At 40.0% G+C, this 20,078-nt stretch overlaps 1 protein-coding gene across 2 annotated transcripts; it reads right to left on the bottom strand.

The window, feature by feature from the left end:
• Window positions 1–1,742: 1,742 nt before the first annotated feature.
• tnxba (tenascin XBa) lies at window positions 1,743–15,541 on the bottom strand. 2 transcript variants are annotated; one of them, XM_059567525.1, is made up of 14 exons: window positions 12,171–15,541; window positions 11,809–12,012; window positions 9,121–10,182; window positions 4,660–4,782; window positions 4,399–4,542; window positions 4,174–4,293; window positions 3,929–4,084; window positions 3,627–3,751; window positions 3,407–3,539; window positions 3,162–3,313; window positions 2,852–2,948; window positions 2,537–2,698; window positions 2,282–2,445; window positions 1,743–2,141 (listed from the first exon to the last, which is right to left on the bottom strand). In XM_059567525.1, the coding sequence occupies exons 1-14, from the start codon at window positions 15,469–15,471 to the stop codon at window positions 2,025–2,027; spliced, it is 6,060 nt and encodes a 2,019-aa protein (XP_059423508.1). In that variant the 5' UTR covers window positions 15,472–15,541; the 3' UTR covers window positions 1,743–2,024. The 2 variants fall into 2 exon arrangements, with proteins under 2 accessions (XP_059423508.1, XP_059423509.1); XM_059567526.1 differs by lacking the exons at window positions 9,121–10,182; window positions 11,809–12,012; window positions 12,171–15,541 and adding an exon at window positions 8,640–9,107 and having other exon boundaries at window positions 4,660–4,830.
• Window positions 15,542–20,078: the final 4,537 nt, after the last annotated feature.

The following is a 20,078-nucleotide window of genomic DNA, read 5'->3' as shown; positions in this document are numbered from 1 at the left end:
CAGTTAGTGTAGTTTCAGACATTACAGTGCTTCACTCGCACTGACTCTTATTCTGCCTGAAAGAATGAAAAGACCGAGCTGAAGCTGGAGCGATTCGACCAATCAGATGAAAGCAGCGTTTCAGCTCCGCCCACAAGTGCGAATGAAATATTGAAGCCATAAACCGAAATGATCAAAACGTACACGGGCCAACTGTCTTGTCCATGTTCTCTCACTTGAATCCTCTTCTTGAGATTTGAGTCTCTGACCTTCTGCAAGCCCCGCCTTGTTCATGCAGGGATTGACATGGCGAGAGGGGGCGGAGACGTGATCGGCTCGGAATGCATTTTCAATGTGCACATTGAATTTTGCTACATTCATTGCGCGACACTGAATGAAAATGCAATCGTAAGTGTCTTGACTGTGAGTGTTAATGCATTTAAGAAAAATAGCATTTAAATGATCATTTTGCCACAGTTTTTGCTTGAACATGTTATACATATCTTATCATTTCTGTAATACATTTTCATTTTAATTTTGCAACTTATAAAGCGTTACAATTAGTATTCATTTTACATATTAAAACTGGTGTATGAAATGGCAAATGAAAATTATGTAATTTAATTTTCATTTTCATTTTGCACCAAACGTTGCACAAATGTATTGGAAAATGTAAATGTAAATACAGAAATGCATTGTCATTTTACATATTGCCTTGTCATTTTGAATATTACATCCCAAATTGAATAATGCTACCCATATGCTTCCATAATATACAGCAGTTTCGGTTTCTTATAAGGAAAAATAGATTGGATTAGCGCCCCCTTTTGTCGGCTGTCAACATCACTTTATCTGAAACTTTTTCTTTGATGATGAGTCTGCAGGCCGGTGGCCGTTGGATGGACTTCTCCAGAACATCCAGATGGCCAGTCCGCCCCTGCTCTAAAAGCAAGAAGACTGAACCACTAACATTATGATTTGATACATGATATAACAGGATACCAAATCCCCATTGGCTTTATAACCAACAAGGTTTGTATTTAGTCGAAAAAAGGAAGTGGACTCTAACACTAAGTTACTGTGCATGCTATTGTACAACATTTACTGCCGAGCTCCATGCTGATATAATGCCACAAGTGTAGGATGGAAAGGCCCCATTCATTGCAAATAAAGCAGTGATTCAGCATAAGCTCAGGAATATAGTGAAATACAGTTGCCACCCTGAAAAACCAATCAAAGAAGTATAGTGTCAGGTATGGCGGAATCCTGTCTGTAGCCAAACCACAATCTAAGCCTTCAGCTCTGCACAGGAGTGGAGCAACTGTTAAACCAGTCTGCTTCAACTGCTGTTTTAGCCAAACCTAGATATTTGTAAAAGGATTTGCCTGTAAAACAAAGTCACGCTGTAATAATTCACTAATAGATTCATTATGTTAGCATAAATTTGTCTACTGTCACAAGCAAATACTTTCTTAAAGTTATTTGGTTTTAATTCTACGCTTAAAGATTTATAAATAATATTATATTATTTACATGTAGCCTATTGACACATAACAGCAAACAAATTTAGTAAATATAATGAAAATATTATAAATATGTAAAGAAATATTAAAAATAATACATAAAATCTCACTTCTGAGTCCAGGACTGGTTAGTACTTTGTTTTATTGATTTTGTCTACATGTTTACAACATCAAAATAAATCAATTTCACAGAGAGGAAACCAATTTTGTTAAAAGAAAAAAAAATAGTACCAATAGATAAAGACAGTGCATATTATTCCAGTAGAGGAAATGTTAATATCAATGATGGACCTCCATTAACACAAGTACATCGAAACATGCATAAAGTCTACATAACATAACAAAAATATATATAAAAAACTTGCCTACAAAAGTTGTTGTGATTGGTTGGAGGTTGTTTGCATATTTACTTTGCAAAGCTTGTTTTGTATTTTATGTTAACCTATATACAATATTGAAGTAGCAGTGTGTAGAAGTTTGTACAGTGTATTTGCACTATTGTGCACTATTCACTCTGTACATTTAACCTTGGGTTGTTGGGGTTGCCGGGATCATTTGACTGATGTAGGAGGGTCGAAGCTTCATCTCAGTAAATGGGAGGGATGCATCTTTGCCCTTCCAGTCTATCCACACCACACCCTAAGAGACAAGAAAAAAATACTCAGAAATCGGGTGATGGTTTCAGACCTACTGGTGCCTCTATAATGGCTATAGTTTGATGCCCTTAACATTGTATTTTATTTGAGATACAGAAACGCTGATGTTTACTGATGCAATACCTTGTTGTCTGAGTAGGAGGCATAGAGGCCATTGAGGTTAGCCTTGTAGCAATTTTTATACCACCAGCCTCCCAAGTAGGCCTTAGCACAGTGGATGCTAAGAGTGTTTGGATCTCTGTCTTTGGTGGAGAATGGACGGCGGTTGTGATATTTCATGGAATCACCTGCAAACAGACAAAATATAGCTAGTGTCAGATTGTCTTTCTTAATACAAAAACAGCTTTTTTTCTTACAAAGTATTATATTTTCTCTTACCAGCGGTGCCAAAGTATCCAGACAGCTCAATTTCATAGTGGTTAGTCTCTGAGCTAATGCTGAAGTTGGCATAATGGGCAAAGGCTGTGTCATTTCCTGAACGCAGGTCAATCCTCAGGCTCATTGGTGTACGACTGGTGAGAGGGTGAAGGATGTCATTTCCTGTGGAGAGAGGATGCAAAAAGGTAATTCAAAGTCCCTGAAACTGTTAAACTGATATTCCCTAGGTGGGAACCTGGGAAATTGAAAATATATTCAATGTATATATTTTTGGGTTGCTAAAAAAAGTAATACAATGACTTTGAAAAATCTCACCCAGCCAGAATTCTCCGCTTAGAGAACCAAAGCCTTTACTGTAGTCTCTCCAGGTCCTGAAGAAATCAGTAGATCCATCCATTCTCCTCTGGAATACCTGCATTTGTAAAATAACAAAATCTTACTCAAATTCAAAAACCATGTACTTTTTAAAATATATTCTTTTTAATTACAGTGTTTTGTGACACACTATCGTGACACAAAATAAAAAATTATGACCCAAACATAAAATATGTCATGCTTCAACAGCAGTTTCATGGGGAAAGCTGTGGGTGTACTATAGGTATCAAACCAGGCTTTTGTTTCTTACTGTCCAGCCTCCTCCATCAGTCTCCATGTCACAGTAGACCCAGACTGGCTCTTCATCCTTCCCTTCAGGGTAAATCTCAGCCTCCCCTGACTCCTTCATCCCGTTGAGCTGTACCTCTGAGCAGTCTGTGGGGTATGGGTGTGGGAGCTGGGCTACAGAGCAAGAATAAAGAAAATCAAATCTATGAAAGATAGAACACAACCAGGGGTGAAACTGAGTTAGTTATGAAACCGAACATTACACACCAGTGGTAAACTCAGCAAAGACAAAACTGATGTACTGTCCATCTCTTTCTCCATCTATTTTCACAGTATAGTTTGAAAAGGCTGCCAGTCCAGTCAGCTCATAATGTGTCACAGATGGATTTAAAATCACCTCCTGTTAATTCAAAGCAGAGGGTCAGTGAAAATTGTGGGAAGGTTGTTAAATTTGTCTCGGGTGCTATTGAGTTATTGATATAATCACCTTGACTTCCTCGCTCAGTTGGTATATGAGCCTATAACTTTTGAAAGCCACACGGGGTGCCCTCCATGAAATTACAGCTGAGTGAAATGTCACCTCATCGGGAGTCACAACCTGAAGTTTCACTCCTGGAAAACATACAGGCATGAAAAAGAGGCTGATACTGACTTTTAATATTGGCCATTTAGTTATTATCAGTCTCAACACTATAATCTTTTAAAATTACTTTTATGTTACTTCTATAGTGGTTTTGTGTCATTTAGTTAACTTGAGGTAAATAAACAGAATGGTGACCATTTACACACCACTTCCTGTTGTGAAGGTTGTGGAGAATGGGCTACTTTGGAGCCGGTTGACTTGACTTTTGATTTTCACCATGTATAAAGAATATCTGTGGAGTCCTCTGAGTTGATGCTCCACAGTACTGCCAGATAATGTCACTGTAATAGTCACATTAGGAGCTAGAAAGCAAAAAAACAAAAAACAATAATTGAATAAGCAATGATGGTTTAGTGTAAAACCAGCTATCTATAAGCCTGACTGCACTTACATTTTGTAGTTCCATAAGTGAGTATGTAGCTGTCCACTTTAGCTTGTGATGGTTTCCATACCAGCAGAGCTTTAGTGTCTGTGATGTTCACCATCTTTAGTTCAGTAGGAGAATCTGGCACTAGGATTTATAGAAATGTGAAAGAGACATCAGTGACCCCAAAACATCTGCATCAACCATAACATCAAGTGAAAAGAAACAAAAAACAATAAGCATTCTTCACACCTGTTGTGACAGAGGCTGTGACTGGCTCGCTTTTGAGTGTCTCCAGAACTGAGCTCACAGTAATATCATAGGTGGAGCCAGCAGAGAGCTTAGACAGGAGAACATGGGACAGCTGGGAGTCAACAGACATGGAGCCACTTTCACCTGCAGTACAAAAAGGTAGTAAAATCATCAAAATCATTATGTATTGTGAGGGTGCACACAGTAGCATTTAATAGTCATAGCAGAAAAGTAGGATAACTCAAAATACATTTACAGTACCAGTTACAATGTTGGTGTAAGTGACTTTAAATTCCGCTACTATGCTTTTAGGTTTTGTCCATGATACTGAAAAGGAAGTCTCTGTTATATTGCTGAACATCAAGTCAGTGGGTGGTTCAGGGCCTGGAAAAAAATATCAAAAATTCATAAAGCACAGTCAAAGAAAATCATCTCAGGTTACGAATGTAACCATGGTTCCCTGAGAGGGAACGAGACACTGCGTCCTCTAGGGGTCGCTTTGGGGAACACCTCGTCGTGACCCTTGTCTGAAGCATACTTTGAAAAACGCCAACGTGTTGGCCGGAGACAGCCTCTGACGTCACTACCGGCGAGACTATAAATACGCGCCCGTAGGACCCGTCACTTATCTTCTTCGTGAAGAAGGCTGCGTCTGAAGCATGGGAGGGAGCTAGAGGACGCAGTGTCTCGTTCCCTCTCAGGGAACCATGGTTACATTCGTAACCTGAGACGTTCCCTGTCAAGGGAACTTCGATCTACACCCTGCTGAGGGGAGTGCAGGCCAGAATCATGGCAAACACTAAGTACCAACTCTACCATTTCACTGCGAGTCGCCCCTGGGACGGTTAGACGGCTGTCCATGACATTATCCCTTACGTCCAAAGGCCTAAGCTACATACCCAACATACCTGTAGGGCCTCGGCCCGGGGTAGAGCTGAAGGCTTGGAATCACAAAAGATTCCTTTAAAGGGATACGGCTAAGAACCTAGCATGTTCTTTACCAAGTCTTGCCTGTCACACAGGGGCTACCGCTAGCTTTCGCAAAAACCTGCCGAAAGAGCTGTCTCAACAGTTCTCAAGTAGCAACGCCCTGTTCTAGATAGGTATCAGAGGATACCTGGGTGGAGTGGCGCCCAAGATGAATGGGGCTTTAACCGACTCAAGAAAGGGCATGAAGCAACCGCGCGAAGCCCTCACCATATAGGATTTTAGAAAGAACGCAGAGTACTAGCGTGCGAACTTCCACAGTGCGGATTTCAGAAAGTGTGCAAAGACTTCACGTGCACACTTACCATAGCATGGATTTACAAATACTGTTCTAAAGAGGGGCTCTCGTGGCACTCTGATAGAGCATCTCATAGATGGAATGGCCCGGGAGCAGAGCAATTGGAGGAAGAAATGTACAGATGAAGCCTCGGCCACGCCTGTACCATGGCGTCCAGCCCCAGTGGAGCTGGATGAGTCAGAGGAAGCCAGAGGGGATAGTGCGATGCTCTCTCGAGTCGCAAACCGATCCACCCAAGTCTGGCCAACCTTTCCAACTCTGCTTCATCACCTTGGTGCGAAGCACCATTCCCCAAGCCTCAGCCCCTGCCTCAACAGGATGTCTGCTCTCACAGTGCATCTCAAAAACAGTATGTAGTACTGGAGCGCTCTGGTGAAAAAACAGAGAATTCAGTCTCATATGAGAGGAGGACTCTGAGCTCAGAGTAGCACGCTCATAGGCGACCCATTTTCTTTTGGAAAAGGGGAGCGCTGCTAAACTAGCACGAGAATTGCCCAAACAGCCCCTCATGTTGAGGGAAGCGATGCTTGAGGTGTATAACAAATACACACTGGCTGAATGAAGCCCAAGGAACCCAGGGCTAATCATCTTAAGAAAGGGAACGAAGCGGAGCGCGTAACCCCTACCGTACAGGATTTCAGAAAGTGCGCAGAGTCTTGCGTGCACACTTGCCACTTACGTGGATTTCAGAAAGTGTGCAGAGTCTTGCGTGCACACTTACCACTTACGTGGATTTCAGACAGTGCGCAAAGTGTTCACGTGCACACTGACTACCATGAGGTTTTGAGAAAGTACACAGGCTTAGCGTGTGTACTGAAAGGTTCCTAAGCATCGCAGAGGCGCTGGATCACACGGGAGAGGCCAGCTCCAATTTTCCAAACCTCAAGCGAGGGGAGCATCACCTGAGGCAGTACATACAGAAAGACTTCCGTAACTACCACCTCCACCTTCCCATTGGACGTCGCTAAGCGGCCAGGAGGCCCCTCAGGGTGACCTGGCCGGACATCCTGCTGGATGCGCCAAGCGGCCAGGCGGCCCCTCAGGGTGACCTGGCCGGACATCCATGAAATTCCCTGCAGTGCTGCAAGGAAACTCACAGAGTTTGTTAGTAGACATATAACCACCAGCAATATAACACCCATAAGCAGATAAAGAAAGGGTTACATACTCACCCACCCTCCTGTACCGGAGTCCCGCTTACGGGGCGCCCCCTTTTGGTCCGGACCATCAGTAAGGTGGTTACTATGAATATAGGACCAACCAAAAACATCACAGATCCAGCATAGGAGACTGTTATGTGAGAAATTTTCCACCTAACCTCGATCAGGTGGAGAGCTGGTGGTTACAGGGGAATTAGGCAGGGGAGGATATAAGCAGAAGTTAAAAACATCCAAAGGAAGTGAGTAACTACTTGGGGTTCGCTCCGATCCGGACGAGAACGCTGCCTCGTCTGAATCACATCCCTCAGGTCCTGCTTACCTCTTCGTGATTTAAAGGCAGCTGAGCGCGCCCTTGCCTCCCTGAACTTTTCGACCACCATCTCGACGGAGGTACCGAAAAGCTCAGAAGGCAAGACCGGAGCATCGAGAAGAAACCCCCTTTCTTCCCTCCCGATGTCTGCCAGGTTCACCCACAGATGTCTCTCCGTTACCACCATGGCCGCCATAGACCTACCCATGGCGGAGGCGACCTGTTTGGTAGCACGGAGAGAGAGGTCTGTGGTGCGGCGCAGCTCGGCTACCTGGTCAGCTGAAAGGCCCTCGCCTGTATTCAGGTCCTTCAGCAGGTCAGCCTGGTAAGCCTGAAGCACTGCCATCATGTGCAACGAAGCCACAGCCTGACCTGCTGCTGCATCTGCTTTACCATTTAAACGGGATGTATCCTGGAGGGGCTTAGATGGCAAAGAGGGAGATTTAAGAGAGGATGTTTCCCCCACAGAGATAGCTAGCCAGCGTCAGGGGGCATCCTCTCATAGCCGTTTTCGTACATGCCATTGATATTAGCATAACTCGTATGCTGAAACCGATGGATGCGAAAGGAAAACGGCATCTTCCATTCCTTTTCGACTTCTGCATGTAAGTCTGGCAAGAATGGAAGGCTCACCTGGGCTGGAGGGCTATGGTCAGACAAATAACGCTCATCGAGGCTACCTCGCGGCGTCACTTTTCTGGCAAGCTACCATGGCAAGTCTAATTTTGCCATGGCGCGATCCACAACCTCTAACAGCTCCCCATACGCAGGACAGGAGGATTGAGAAGGCTCAGCCTCAGCTTCTTCACCACTCTCAGATATCTCCTGTTCTTTCTGGGTAGAACCCAGCAGAGCACTAACTTCAGTATCAGAATGGTTTAATGACAACGCATCTTCCTCCTGAAGTTCACTCTCATTTGCCACCGAAGAGTGTGAAAGGAAAAGTCCCCCTCTACACTTCTCAGCGAAATCCACCTGTGATCCCCACGAGCTCATTCTCCTCCGTGCTTCGGCAACGGCGGGTCCTGAGCCACGGGAAACAGATGGCTGTCCCTCTTACCTCGAAAAGAGAGACAAACGAGAGTGGAGCTTTTTCACAGAAAAAAGGACATCGCGAGCGTGCTCTTTGCCCAAACAAGAGACGCAAAGACTGTGTGTGTTATCATGTGTCAAATAACGCTGACATGGATGCACACACTGTTTATACGCCTTGCTAGTGGATGCCATGATAACAATGATAGATCGCTCTTACCGTTTTGGTCGTTTCTCAGATGCACGCTTCAAACAAAACAGTCAATGAAGACGAAGAAGATAAGTGACGGGTCCTACGGGCGCGTATTTATAGTCGCGCCGGTAGTGACGTCAGAGGCTGTCGCCGGCCAACACGTTGGCGTTTTTCAAAGTATGCTACAGACACGGGTCATGACGAGGTGTTCCCCAAAGCGACCCCTAGAGGACACAGTTCGAAGTTCCCTTGACAGGGAACTCAAATTTGGTGCAGTTTAAACTGAAGTCAGTGACATTAATAAATATCACCACAAATTTAGGTTTAAGAGTTCTGAGACATTTATATTCCTGCATAAATATGCCATATCATTCAAGTAATCAATTGGTGCATTCACTCTTAAAATTATTTAATGGTGAATTTTGAATATCCCCATTCACCACCAATACAGTACACATCATTAATTTTAGCAGTGGAAATTCTATGTTAAGTTGACAGCCAAAGAAAATCTAAGGCTGGTTTGTGCTCCTGATGTCACTGAACTCATGCCTAGTATTTATGACTAAAATAGAGTAAGTGGGTCTTGCCAACATCAATATTTAAAATGCACATGGTACTGTATTACATGCATTCATTAGAGATTTAAGCATACTTTAAATGATGCCAGCACACCGCAGGAGGGTAAATGCTCTTCATTGGTGTTTATTGCAGTGAACCAAAGCAGGAAATATGGGAAACCTACCTGTGGATAATGTAAGGCGGTGAATTTTGGATCGTACACCAAGACCAGAGCCAAACAAGGAAACCGAGTACCGTGTTTGAGGTTGAAGGCCTTTGAAATGATACGACCGTGCTGTACCAGCAAGAACTTGGGAGAACTTTTTCACAGTTTTATCTTCAGGTTTGCTACTTTGGACTTTAGTTGATGTTCTGTTTAAACTGGGCCTTTGGACATCTGTTACATTTACAGCCTCTGCTCCATCCTGAATTTTCTCAGAATCTTCATTTCCTCCTCTGATTTGCCTTCTTGATATAGTGAAGTTCTTGAACATGTCTTGATGAGCTTCCCAAGACATGATGAAACCGGTGGAAGTGATATTATGAACCTCAACTGATCCAATGACTGATAATCTGCTGATAGTTTTGTTAAAATGCTTTGTATAAATTTTGGATTCAAAACTTGTCCCATTTACATGCTTATCAGATGACTTCTCTGCTTGGAGAATTGTTACATTACTGTGCAATAGCTTCTTTTCTTTTCCAATAGATGTAACATTAATAGTCTTGCTTTCTTTTGCTTGATCACCTACAGTTCTAATAGTTACATTTGTCTTGGGCACAGCTGAATTAGATAATTCTTTGATGCCTTTAAACACATTCTCTGAAACTTTAGAGGTTCCATTAACTTTCTTTCCAGATCTCTGATAGTTCTGATAGACAGGCTCATCTTTAAGATTATTTTTCTTGGATGTGTCAGTGAGATCAGTTTGAGATTGTTTGTCTAATTCTAGTTTTATGGTTGTTGTTTTGCCTTTTTTTGCTGGCTCTTGACGTCTTCTACCTTCATGGTTTAGCAGAACTTGTCCAATAGTCTTAATAACCTTGTCTCTCTTTGTGGTATTGGACGGGGCTTTACCTGGAGACACGGTTGGACTTGGCTTCACTGTTGGCTTGGCTGTGGTGTCTGTCTTTTTCACGAATATGGTCTTGTCTGGCTTTGTCTTCACATGTTTTGTATTGGGTTTGGCAGTGGGGATCTTCATAGCCACTGTTTCAACAGTAACTGTGACCTTCTTTTCAACAGCTGGGGAAATAATTGAGAGAGAGACTTAAATACATTCTTAATTGAATAGTTCAGCCCAAATTGAAATGCAGCACAAAATTTTTAGCAAAATGTTCCTGCTGCTCTTTTTTCTTACTATTAAAATGGTTTGGGACCATGTTCTGTTAATGGTGCAGTAAGTAATTTCTGAGAAAAAACTGTTGATATTTGAAACTGACACTTCCAACACACCCTTGCCTTTATTGCTCTGTCCCCAAATTCGCAAACATGCTGTCCAACACAGGCAACAACTAACAGCTGTTAACAGAAAGCTTGCACAAGTATGGATTAATCAGTCTTATTACTATAACTAATATTACAAATGTGTATCTTGGTTCTGTGAAACATCACAAAACCAAAGTTACTCAGGTGTTTGACTAACTTCAAGCTCAGGTTTCTTCTGCGCTGGAAATATTTCCCAATATTAATTATTATAACCCCGTTTTTTCAGGTATATTTCTCTGAGCAGAGTTCTGTGGTACTCAGTCTGATCAGTAAAATCAACTTTGTTTTCCCCCTATTTACAGCCAGGACACAATTTTTTGCCAGCACATACACAGAACAGACTGCTAGCAAATATGCACAAAATTGTTTATCTGAATTTTAGTGGGAGCAAAGCGAGGAGTGGAGAGGTATGATTTTGCCTGGAGTGAGGAGCGTTGAGGTTTTCACTTGATCTGAGAATGCTCCACAACAGCTCCGTCACCAGAACAAATTGTGCCAAGTCGTGCATTAAACATAATTAGTTAGCTATGTTAAAATGGCGATGGACGAGTGCGGGACGTTAATTAAAGCATGTTGTAAGTTGTACAGTTTGTTAATCTCTTCTCCAAACTAATGTGCTGCTACATTGCTGCAAACGGACAGAGCACACAAGCTCGCACATAACGTACAGATCATGTGCATACCCTCAGGAATGAAGAAAAACAGAAATGTTACAGTATATTCTTTCTTTTTCTGAAGTAACTACCCTCAGCTTCACCATAGTAGAGAGAGACATTGCACAGACAAGTAAGCCAAATGAGTTAAGCAGTCATTTAATATGGACTTGGGCTAATTGTATGGGGTCCCAATAAACCATGTTAAAACTATTCTTCTAGTATTATGTATTTATTTTTCATTTAATATAATTTCTGAACAGAACTTTGATTTTTGAAGCATAGTGAAATAATTAAGCCACAGAGCTAAGGTGGAGTGGTGTTTCTGATCAGTGGAGTGAGGAGCGGGAAATTGTGAATCTGGAGCGGAGCTGGAGCAGAGTGATTATTGAATGCTTGGAGCATGGAGGGGAAATTGTTGCCACCCCGCTCACACAGTCTGCTGCTCACCATTTACTTTTTAGCTCTAAAATTATCTACTTTTATGATACTTTCATCATGCTTTTTCAATCTTTGGAATTTGACAGCCCCTCGTCACAATTCACTTCCATTGTATGGAAAACAGCAGCATGGACATTCTGATAAAATTATCTTATGCTCTATGAAAGACAATTCTATTGGAACAACGTTTCCATGAGTAAATTATTATTATCAGATTTTCATTTTGTAGTGAACCATTCCAATTAACATTAAAGTTTAACAATGTTGTACTCTCAAATGCCTTACTTACCCTTACTACAGTCTAGGCCCGTATAACCAGTCTGACACACACATTTTCCCTTCACACACTTCCCTTTTTTGTTGCAGTTAGAAGGGCAAGTTTTGCCACTGCAGTCTGGGCCACTAAAGCCCTGGAAACAAACACACTTCCCATCTTCACACTTGCCCTGGCTACTGCAGTTTTTAGGGCACTGCTCTCCTGTACACTGAACACCTGAAGATAGATGATATAGTGTGTGAATTATATTCTGTTAAAATTTTTACACACATTTTAGATTGCTAATGCTTGTTTTACCAATTAATCAGTGCCATTATTATGGTTAACTAAAAACAAATAAGATCTTTATTAGTTTACAGTATAACTTTACTTACACATTTTTTTCATTGCTGCCATCTCCTTCTCAAGAAACTCAACTCTGTCTCTCAGTGTGGCCATCTCAGTGTCACAGCTTCCTGTGCAGGCTCCTTGAACCAGGTTGATGTGATGAGTCATTACCAGAGGAGATCCGGGATTCAAACTGAGCTCTGTTTCTCGTATTTTGGTTCCGTTACCTAAGTCTGTCTGAGACTCCTGAGGAATACAACCCTCAGTGATGACTACCTTAACTGGTGAACTCTCTGCAGGTTTGTCTTTAGATGGATTCTGGACTCTGTTGACTACAGGCTTTGTGGTAGATGCAACCATCTGATTGACATTGCTAATTTCTGAGGAAGTAGATTGAGTTTTAGTTTTAGCTTTGGTGGTTAATGAAGTATTTACTGGGTTTGATCCATTAACATTAATAGTTTGGGGTGTTGACTTGACAGTAGAATTTTTCATCCCGCTAAGTGTGATTTCAACATCTGGCTTTGTGGTGGATGTTAGAGTGTGACTGACACTGATAATTTTTGCAAAAGTAGACTGAGTTTGGTTTATTGTTTTTGTGTTTAATGATGTAGTTAATGTCTTCAGTGGATTAACATTAATATTTTTGGATATTGATTTTACAGTAGAATTTTTCTTTTTGCTTAGTGTGCTTTCATCCACTTCAAGCTTTAAGGTAGATGGGAGAGTCTGATTGATACTACTAGTTTCTGAGGAAGTCGGATGAGTCTGGCTTTTCATTTTGGTATTCACTAATGTAGTTAGCTTGGGAATATTATGACTAATAGTTTGAGTCGTTAACTTAGAAGTAGAGTTTTTCTTCTTGCTAATTGTGCCTTGTAGAGTAGGGCCAGGTTTCTGGACATCTACAACAGGCTTTGGTGTAGATAAGAGAGTCTGACCAACATTACTAGGTTTTGACGAAACAGTTTGGTTTATCATTTTGGTGTTTACTGACTTTGAAGCATTAACATGAATAAATTGACCTACTGACTCTGTACTAGTTTTTTTCTTTGCGCCAGTTGTTGCTGGAAGAGAAGACACAGGTTTCTGGACAACATCTACAGTAGGCTTCAAGGAGGATAGAAGAGTCTGATTCACTCTACTAGTTGTTGAGGAAGTAAGTTGAGTTTGTTCTTTCATTTTGGTTTTTAATAGTGTAGTTACTGGTTTCTCAGCTATAACATTAACACTATTGACTGTTGACTTGGTGGTAGAATTTTTCTTATCACTAACTGTGTTTTGTACACTTTGCACAGGCTTCTGGATGGTGTCCACGTCAGGCCTTGTAGATGATGAGAGAGTCTGATTCACTCTACTAGTTTTTGAGGAAATCTGGTCTTTCATTTTGGTCTTTAATAATGTAGTTACTGGTTTCTCAGTATTAACATTTACACTATTGACTGTTGACTTGGTGGTAGAATTTTTCTTCTCACTAACTGTGTTTTGTTCACTTTGCACAGGCTTCTGGATGGTGTCCACGTCAGGCCTTGTAGATGATGAGAGAGTCTGATTCACTTTACTAGTTTTTGAGGAAATCTGGTCTTTCATTTTGGTCTTTAATAATGTAGTTACTGGTTTATCAGTATTAACATTTACACTATTGACTGTTGACTTAGTAGTAGAATTTTTCTTCTCACTAACTGTGTTTTGTTCACTTTGCACAGGCTTCTGGATGGTGTCCACGTCAGGCCTTGTAGATGATGAGAGAGTCTGATTCACTCTACTAGTTTTTGAGGAAATTTGGTCTTTCATTTTGGTCTTTAATAATGTAGTTACTGGTTTCTCAGTATTAACATTAACACTATTGACTGTTGACTTAGTAGTATAATTTTTCTTATCACTAACTGTGTTTTGTACACTTTGCACAGGCTTCTGGATGGTGTCCACGTCAGGCCTTGTAGATGATGAGAGAGTCTGATTCACTCTACTAGTTTTTGAGGAAATATGGTCTTTCATTTTAGTCTTTAATAAAGTAGTTACTGGTTTCTCAGTATTAACATTAACACTATTGACTGTTGACTTAGTAGTAGAATTTATCTTCTCACTAACTGTGTTTTGTTCACTTTGCACAGGTTTCTGGATGGTGTCCACATCAGGCTTTGTAGATGATGGAAGAGTCTGATTCACTCTACTAGTTGTTGAGGAAGTAGATTGAATTTGGTCTTTCATTTTGGTCTTTAATAATGTATTTACTGGTTTTTCAGCGTTAACATTAACACTATTGACTGTTGACTTATTAGTAGAATTTTTCTTCTCACTAACTGTGTTTTGTACACTTTGCATGGGTTTCTGGATGGTGTCCACATCAGGCTTTGTAGATGATGAGAGAGTCTGATTCACTCTACTGGTTTTTGAGGAAATTTGGTCTTTCATTTTGGTCTTTAATAATGTAGTCACAACTTTAGTAGTTTGGGATGTTGACTTAACAGTGGAATTTTTCTTCTCACTAAGTGGGTCCTGAAGAGAAGGCACATGTTTCTGGACGATATCTTGACGCTGATTGACATTGCTAATTTTTGAGGAAGTAGATTGAGTCTGGTTTTTCGTTTTGGTGTTTAATAATGTAGCCACTTTCTTTGACACATTAACATTAATAGTTTGAACCATTAACTTCACAGTAGAATTTTTTTTCTTGCTAAGTATGATTTCATCAGCAACCAGCTTTGTAGTGAATGGAAGAGTCTGATTGACGCTGCTCATTTTTGAGGAAGTGGGACGAGTCTGGTCTTTTAGCTTGGTATTTATTGCTGTAGTTCCTAATTTTGGAAGATTAAGACTACCGGTATTGGCGGTTGTTTTGGCAGTAGAATTTTTCTTTTCATTAAGTTTGCCAGAAAGAGCAGGCCCAGGATTCTGGACAACATCTACAGTAGGCTTTGCAGTGGATGAAAGAGTCTGACTAATGCTGGTAATTTTTGAGGAAGTAGATTGACTTGAGTTTTTCATTTTGCCATTTGATAATGTGGTTACTGGTTTCTGAACATTTAGATTAATAGCGTCTCCTTTTAATTTAGTAGTAGAATTTTTCTTCTCACTAAGCGTGTCTTGAAGAGTAGGCACAGGTTTCTGGACACCATCCACAACGGGCTTCGGTATGGAAGGAAGAGTCAGATTGGTGCTTTTTGAAGAAGCAGCATGGGTCTGGATTTTCACTTTGGTGGTAAATGTTGTGGTTACTAGCTTGGGAATATTTTGGCTAATAGTGTGTTCCTTAGATTTGGTAGTGCCATTTTTATTCTCGCTAAGTGTGCCTTGAAGAGAAAGCACAGGATTTAGAATGAGGAGAAAAACTATTGAGATTAACATTTTATGCTGGATTAAGGTGTCAAGTTTTTCATACAAATAAATGGTTTGAATTTATAATATAAATCCTAAAATGCTATTTTTTTTATTTATTTTCCTCAACTATCTTACAGGTATTTGTGATATAATGGATGTGTTTCCTGAAAAAGAGAATAACTGAGTTAGTTTGCCTTTGCATGCAGATTTATTCACACCTTCATTCATTCATTGCTCAAATTTGTGTAAATAAAATACAAGCCTCTCAAATGTATGTCAGGCTAAGATGAGCTGGGCTGGCTGAGCTCAAGACTGCATTTTTGGAAAAAGCTCTCAAACTTCTATCAGCGGAGGGACTATACCGCAGCAACAGAGCCGTACTGTCCTCCTCTCACTGGGACTGTATGTCTTTGACTCAGCTCTTATATAATCTTTACTTAGGCCAACTGAAAACTGACAGGGCCAGTTTCCAGTTTAAAAGGTACCCCAGTATATTCAAGCGCTCACTACAGAAGCCTCCAAAAAATTCTTTATTAATTAAAGATGAAGTAAAACTTACACAAGGCTTCTGTTTAGACTGGCCTAAAAATCATAGTTTATTTCTTTCTTTTATTTCTATTTTTTGATTGAAAATTGATAAACTACACACACACACACACACACACACACACACACACACACACACACACACACACACACACACACATATAAATTATTAATAGCATGCAGAAATATGAATAAATATACTCATTGATCCTTAAAATTTTATTCTTAAGGATTATTTATCCTTATTTTATTCTTATCTGACATCTACAGTTCTTCATATCCACAAATTATTATACAATACAAATCACAGGCCACTTAAAATAAATGCAGTTCTATCTGCCAATTATTGATTGTGCCAATGAACAGAATGATTCTAATAATATGTAATAGAATGTGTCTTACCTGTGTTCGGAGCTGCTTCTGTCCTGCTCAGTGTTGTATGAAGCTCCTTCCATCAGCTTTGAGAACCTCCTGTGACTGATTGAGGTTAATGGAGAAAGAGAGACAGTGAACAGGAGCTCCTCTAGCCAAAGGCCCTAGGGCAATCAAATCTCCTACTTAAAGTTTTTCCATACTCCGCCTCCTTGCCAATTTACATTGAGCATATTTCCTGCTCCTCAATGGCTTTATGGGTGTTTTCTCCTGGTAAGAAATTCCTTAATTATTAAACAGACTTACAGAGTTTATTAATCTATCTGCGATTAGCAGTCTCCCAACTTTCTGTTTAGCTGAAATATACCTGCTTTTACCAATATAATGGCAAATGTTAAACATTAAAAAATTTATAATTGTAGCATCAAACTATAATGTTTTAAATAACAGCATTTTCACTTTAATCACTTTTAACACAAATGTAACATTTAATCAGATTTTTTCTTTATTTGATCAAAATTATGACATTAGATTATACTTCACCTGCCCTCAGACCGTAATTTACTACTTCATATACAGTAGATTAAAAATATATGCAATGTAAGAAAATCAGAAATATAAATATATCTTTAAGAACCATTACTAACATTTTATAATAATTTTGTGTCACTTGTTTTTGTAAATTTCTAATATTTATAAAACATATATAATGTGACACTGGACATTTTTACTCTTATGAATAGTTTTGTGGTCCAGGGTCACCGGGTCACCTTTTGATAATAACTGTGACAATAAAGTCATCTTTTTTCATATTGCCACTGCAAATGAATCATTAACATCACACAGGTTTTTATTTTTAATTTTTATATAATTTCCTTCAATTTAAGCAGATCCTGTTGCAAATAGTAAGGATTTATTTACCTAATATTTTTGTACCCATATCACATATTACACATTGTGTGAGAAAGAACGCAAAGGCTACACCCCAAAATACTTGAAAACCTCTGTCACATGTTGGACAGATTTATCTAAAATAACTCCATACACAATTCCTTTGACCTTTTCCACAAACATCTGTCTTGTACTTTTTCTTTCTAGCACCTGATGAGAGTTTGAGTGTTTAAATCCTCTAGTGGAGCAGAGATTGTTTGTCTTGTCAGCTGATGGGAAATGATGGGTGGCCACTGCTCACTAGTGCCCCCGCTTGTATGATATTTAAATCACGCTAAAGCAGGCCCACATCAGAGACCACCGTTCTGTTACTGACCTGACCTTACCCTCTTAGCAAAGCAGTGCCAAGCCTTGAGCTGTGTACATGCCTAACAAAACAGCCATCTACTGACAAGCATTTCTGGGAATTCATGAGCCAAAAATCACATTATACAGTATAGAGTATTGTTCATCTTTTTTCTGTGGAAAACTTTCTATCACTACCACTACCAGTATCTAAACAAAACACTTTAATACAGTTATATTTGCATTTGCTTGTAATTTATAGACTATGTTTGCTGTTTATGAGAAAAGGCTTCTTAACATAACTAAATACCTGTTTTGATTAATCCATTTAAATGCACACACATTATTTAAGAAAATCTCAGTGTTGTACACAAATAACACAGATGGTTTGATGCCATTAACAGTGCAAATATTTACTCTTAAGTCAGTAATTAGTCATTTTGGAACATGCTCCACGGTTCAAGCAGTTCCATGGCTGTTTGTCCATCTATGTTGTTCCCAAAACAGTTTGAGCATCTTAATCTGGTTTACCAGGTTGTTGTTGATTTGTTACTTGTCCAAGATTGGTCTACCAGCTGATGACCAGCTTTCACCAAATAGAAACCAGCTACCATGTCCCAAAAACCAACGTGACCACCTCCTTTTTTTTGTTTGTTTTTTGACCCAATGGTGGTCCACCTGCTAATGATCGGCTAGAAACCAGGTATTATGTTCCAAAAACCAGCATGACCACCTTTACCTTTATTTTTTAATATTTTGACCCAATGTTGGTGTCCCTGCTAATGAACAGCTAGAAACCAGCTGCAATGTCCCAACAATCAGGTTGATCACCTTTTTTTGTTGTTGTTTCTTTGGTCTATGATGATTTACCAGCTTAAACCAGCTAGAAACTAGCACTCTGTTCCAAAAAAACAGCTAGATCACCTAAAGATGTCATGACCAGCTGGTAGCTGGTTTGTTTCTGTTCTACATGTGTTGGCCTCTAAGACCAACTAGAATCTAGCTAGTTAACATGTTCTAAAAACCAGCTTGACCTATTTTGTCACTGCAGTGTGAATTAGCCTTTAATATGGCATGATCAGGTGTTTGCTGGTTTGTTACTAGTCAAAAATGGTCTACTTGCTTGCAAAAGCTAATATACAGCTAGAAACCTACCATCTTAAGTTGGATTTCCAGCATGGACTTGAAAATCAAGACCTTGTTGACTGACTTGATTTGAGTTCTTTAATATATTTTGGGCTGCACCAATATGAAAGCTGGCAAGGTCATGCTGGAAACATTAAAACATTTAAGATATGCATATAAAAATGATGTAAAGTGATGCAGAAGCATTTACTTAAATACAGCATTTGACCTTTTTCCAAATGAAAATATGTGCATTTCTGAGTCTGCATATTTGTTCAGGCTTTACTGATTCAGACGTAACGAGAAGTTTAATGGTGACAGCACAAACAAGGTGAGCATTGACCTGAGCCCGATTGAAGTGATGGCCAATCCCACCATGTTGCTTATGTTGGACCAACTCTCCAAGATTAGAATAATATGAGAGCATAAAGCCTGGGTCTGTTCCTCTCCACCTCTACTTTCAACCCTCGCACCACTTTATGTCCTCTCTCGTCCAAAAGATTCGAAGAAGCATAATAAACTAACTTTTAGCATGCCAAGCACTAATAAACATACAGTGGTGTGAAAAAGGTTGCCCCCTTCCTGTTTTTTTTTCTTTTTGCATTTTTGTCACACTTAAAAGAATCAGATCAAACCAATTTTTATATTACACAAAGATAACCTGATTAAATACAAAATGCAGTTTTAAAGTTTTGTAATTTATTATGGGAAAAAAACTGTTCAAACCGGTCTGGCAGTATGTGGAAAAGTACTGGTTGTGCCACCCTTTTGGGTTAAATTTTCATCTTATCTCAGTCAGTCTATCACATCCCTCATTTCTTCATCCCTAGCTAACTTGGCACAGTGTTATCTGTTTATTTTGGTGCTTTCTGAGTGAAGTGTCTGATTTTTTTGCACTGAGTGGGCGATACTACCCATGCTTAGCTTTATATGAATTCTGTGACGCGCTGCCCTTTCAGCCTCGTCTTCAGAGGAGTGTGGCTGTTGTACATGTATTCACCCCCGCCTGCCGCTCGCCTGCAGATGTTGCCGAGTTTACTGTGAGCACAGAAGCCCCTCTCACACTCTCAACTGCCAAGTAAAATAAAAAAAATAAATACACCTATGCTGGGAAGCTGAATCACTCCACTAAGGAACCAAGTCTTAAAGACTGGAGTCACATGAAACTCAGCGAGAGGATTTGAAAGAGGCATCAAAAGTGTTTTTGTAATCAATGTGTGTTGATTTATCTGTGTGGTCACTGTTGATCTGCTGAGCGGTCTCTTGAACACACAGAGTATCAATACTCAAAAGAAGAAAAAGATTTAGCTTTGAAAATGATGGTTGTTATTGTCATCGTTTCATAGATACTGACT

Source organism: Carassius carassius, chromosome 15, assembly GCF_963082965.1.
Source record: "Carassius carassius chromosome 15, fCarCar2.1, whole genome shotgun sequence".
NCBI lineage: Eukaryota > Metazoa > Chordata > Actinopteri > Cypriniformes > Cyprinidae > Carassius > Carassius carassius.
Note: the sequence above shows the minus strand (reverse complement) of the source record. Positions and strands in the feature narration are given on the sequence as shown.

What these genes read in the sequence shown, in the direction of transcription:
- tnxba (XM_059567525.1), bottom strand. Translation starts at nt 15,471, where the DNA reads ATGTTAATCTCAATAGTTTTTCTCCTCATTCTAAATCCTGTGCTTTCT. An exon ending in AACTGAGCGAGGAAGTCAAG is followed by an intron (nt 3,540 to 3,626) that starts GTGATTATATCA and finishes TTGAATTAACAG; the next exon opens with GAGGTGATTTTAAATCCATC. An exon ending in CTGATGGAGGAGGCTGGACA is followed by an intron (nt 2,949 to 3,161) that starts GTAAGAAACAAA and finishes TTACAAATGCAG; the next exon opens with GTATTCCAGAGGAGAATGGA.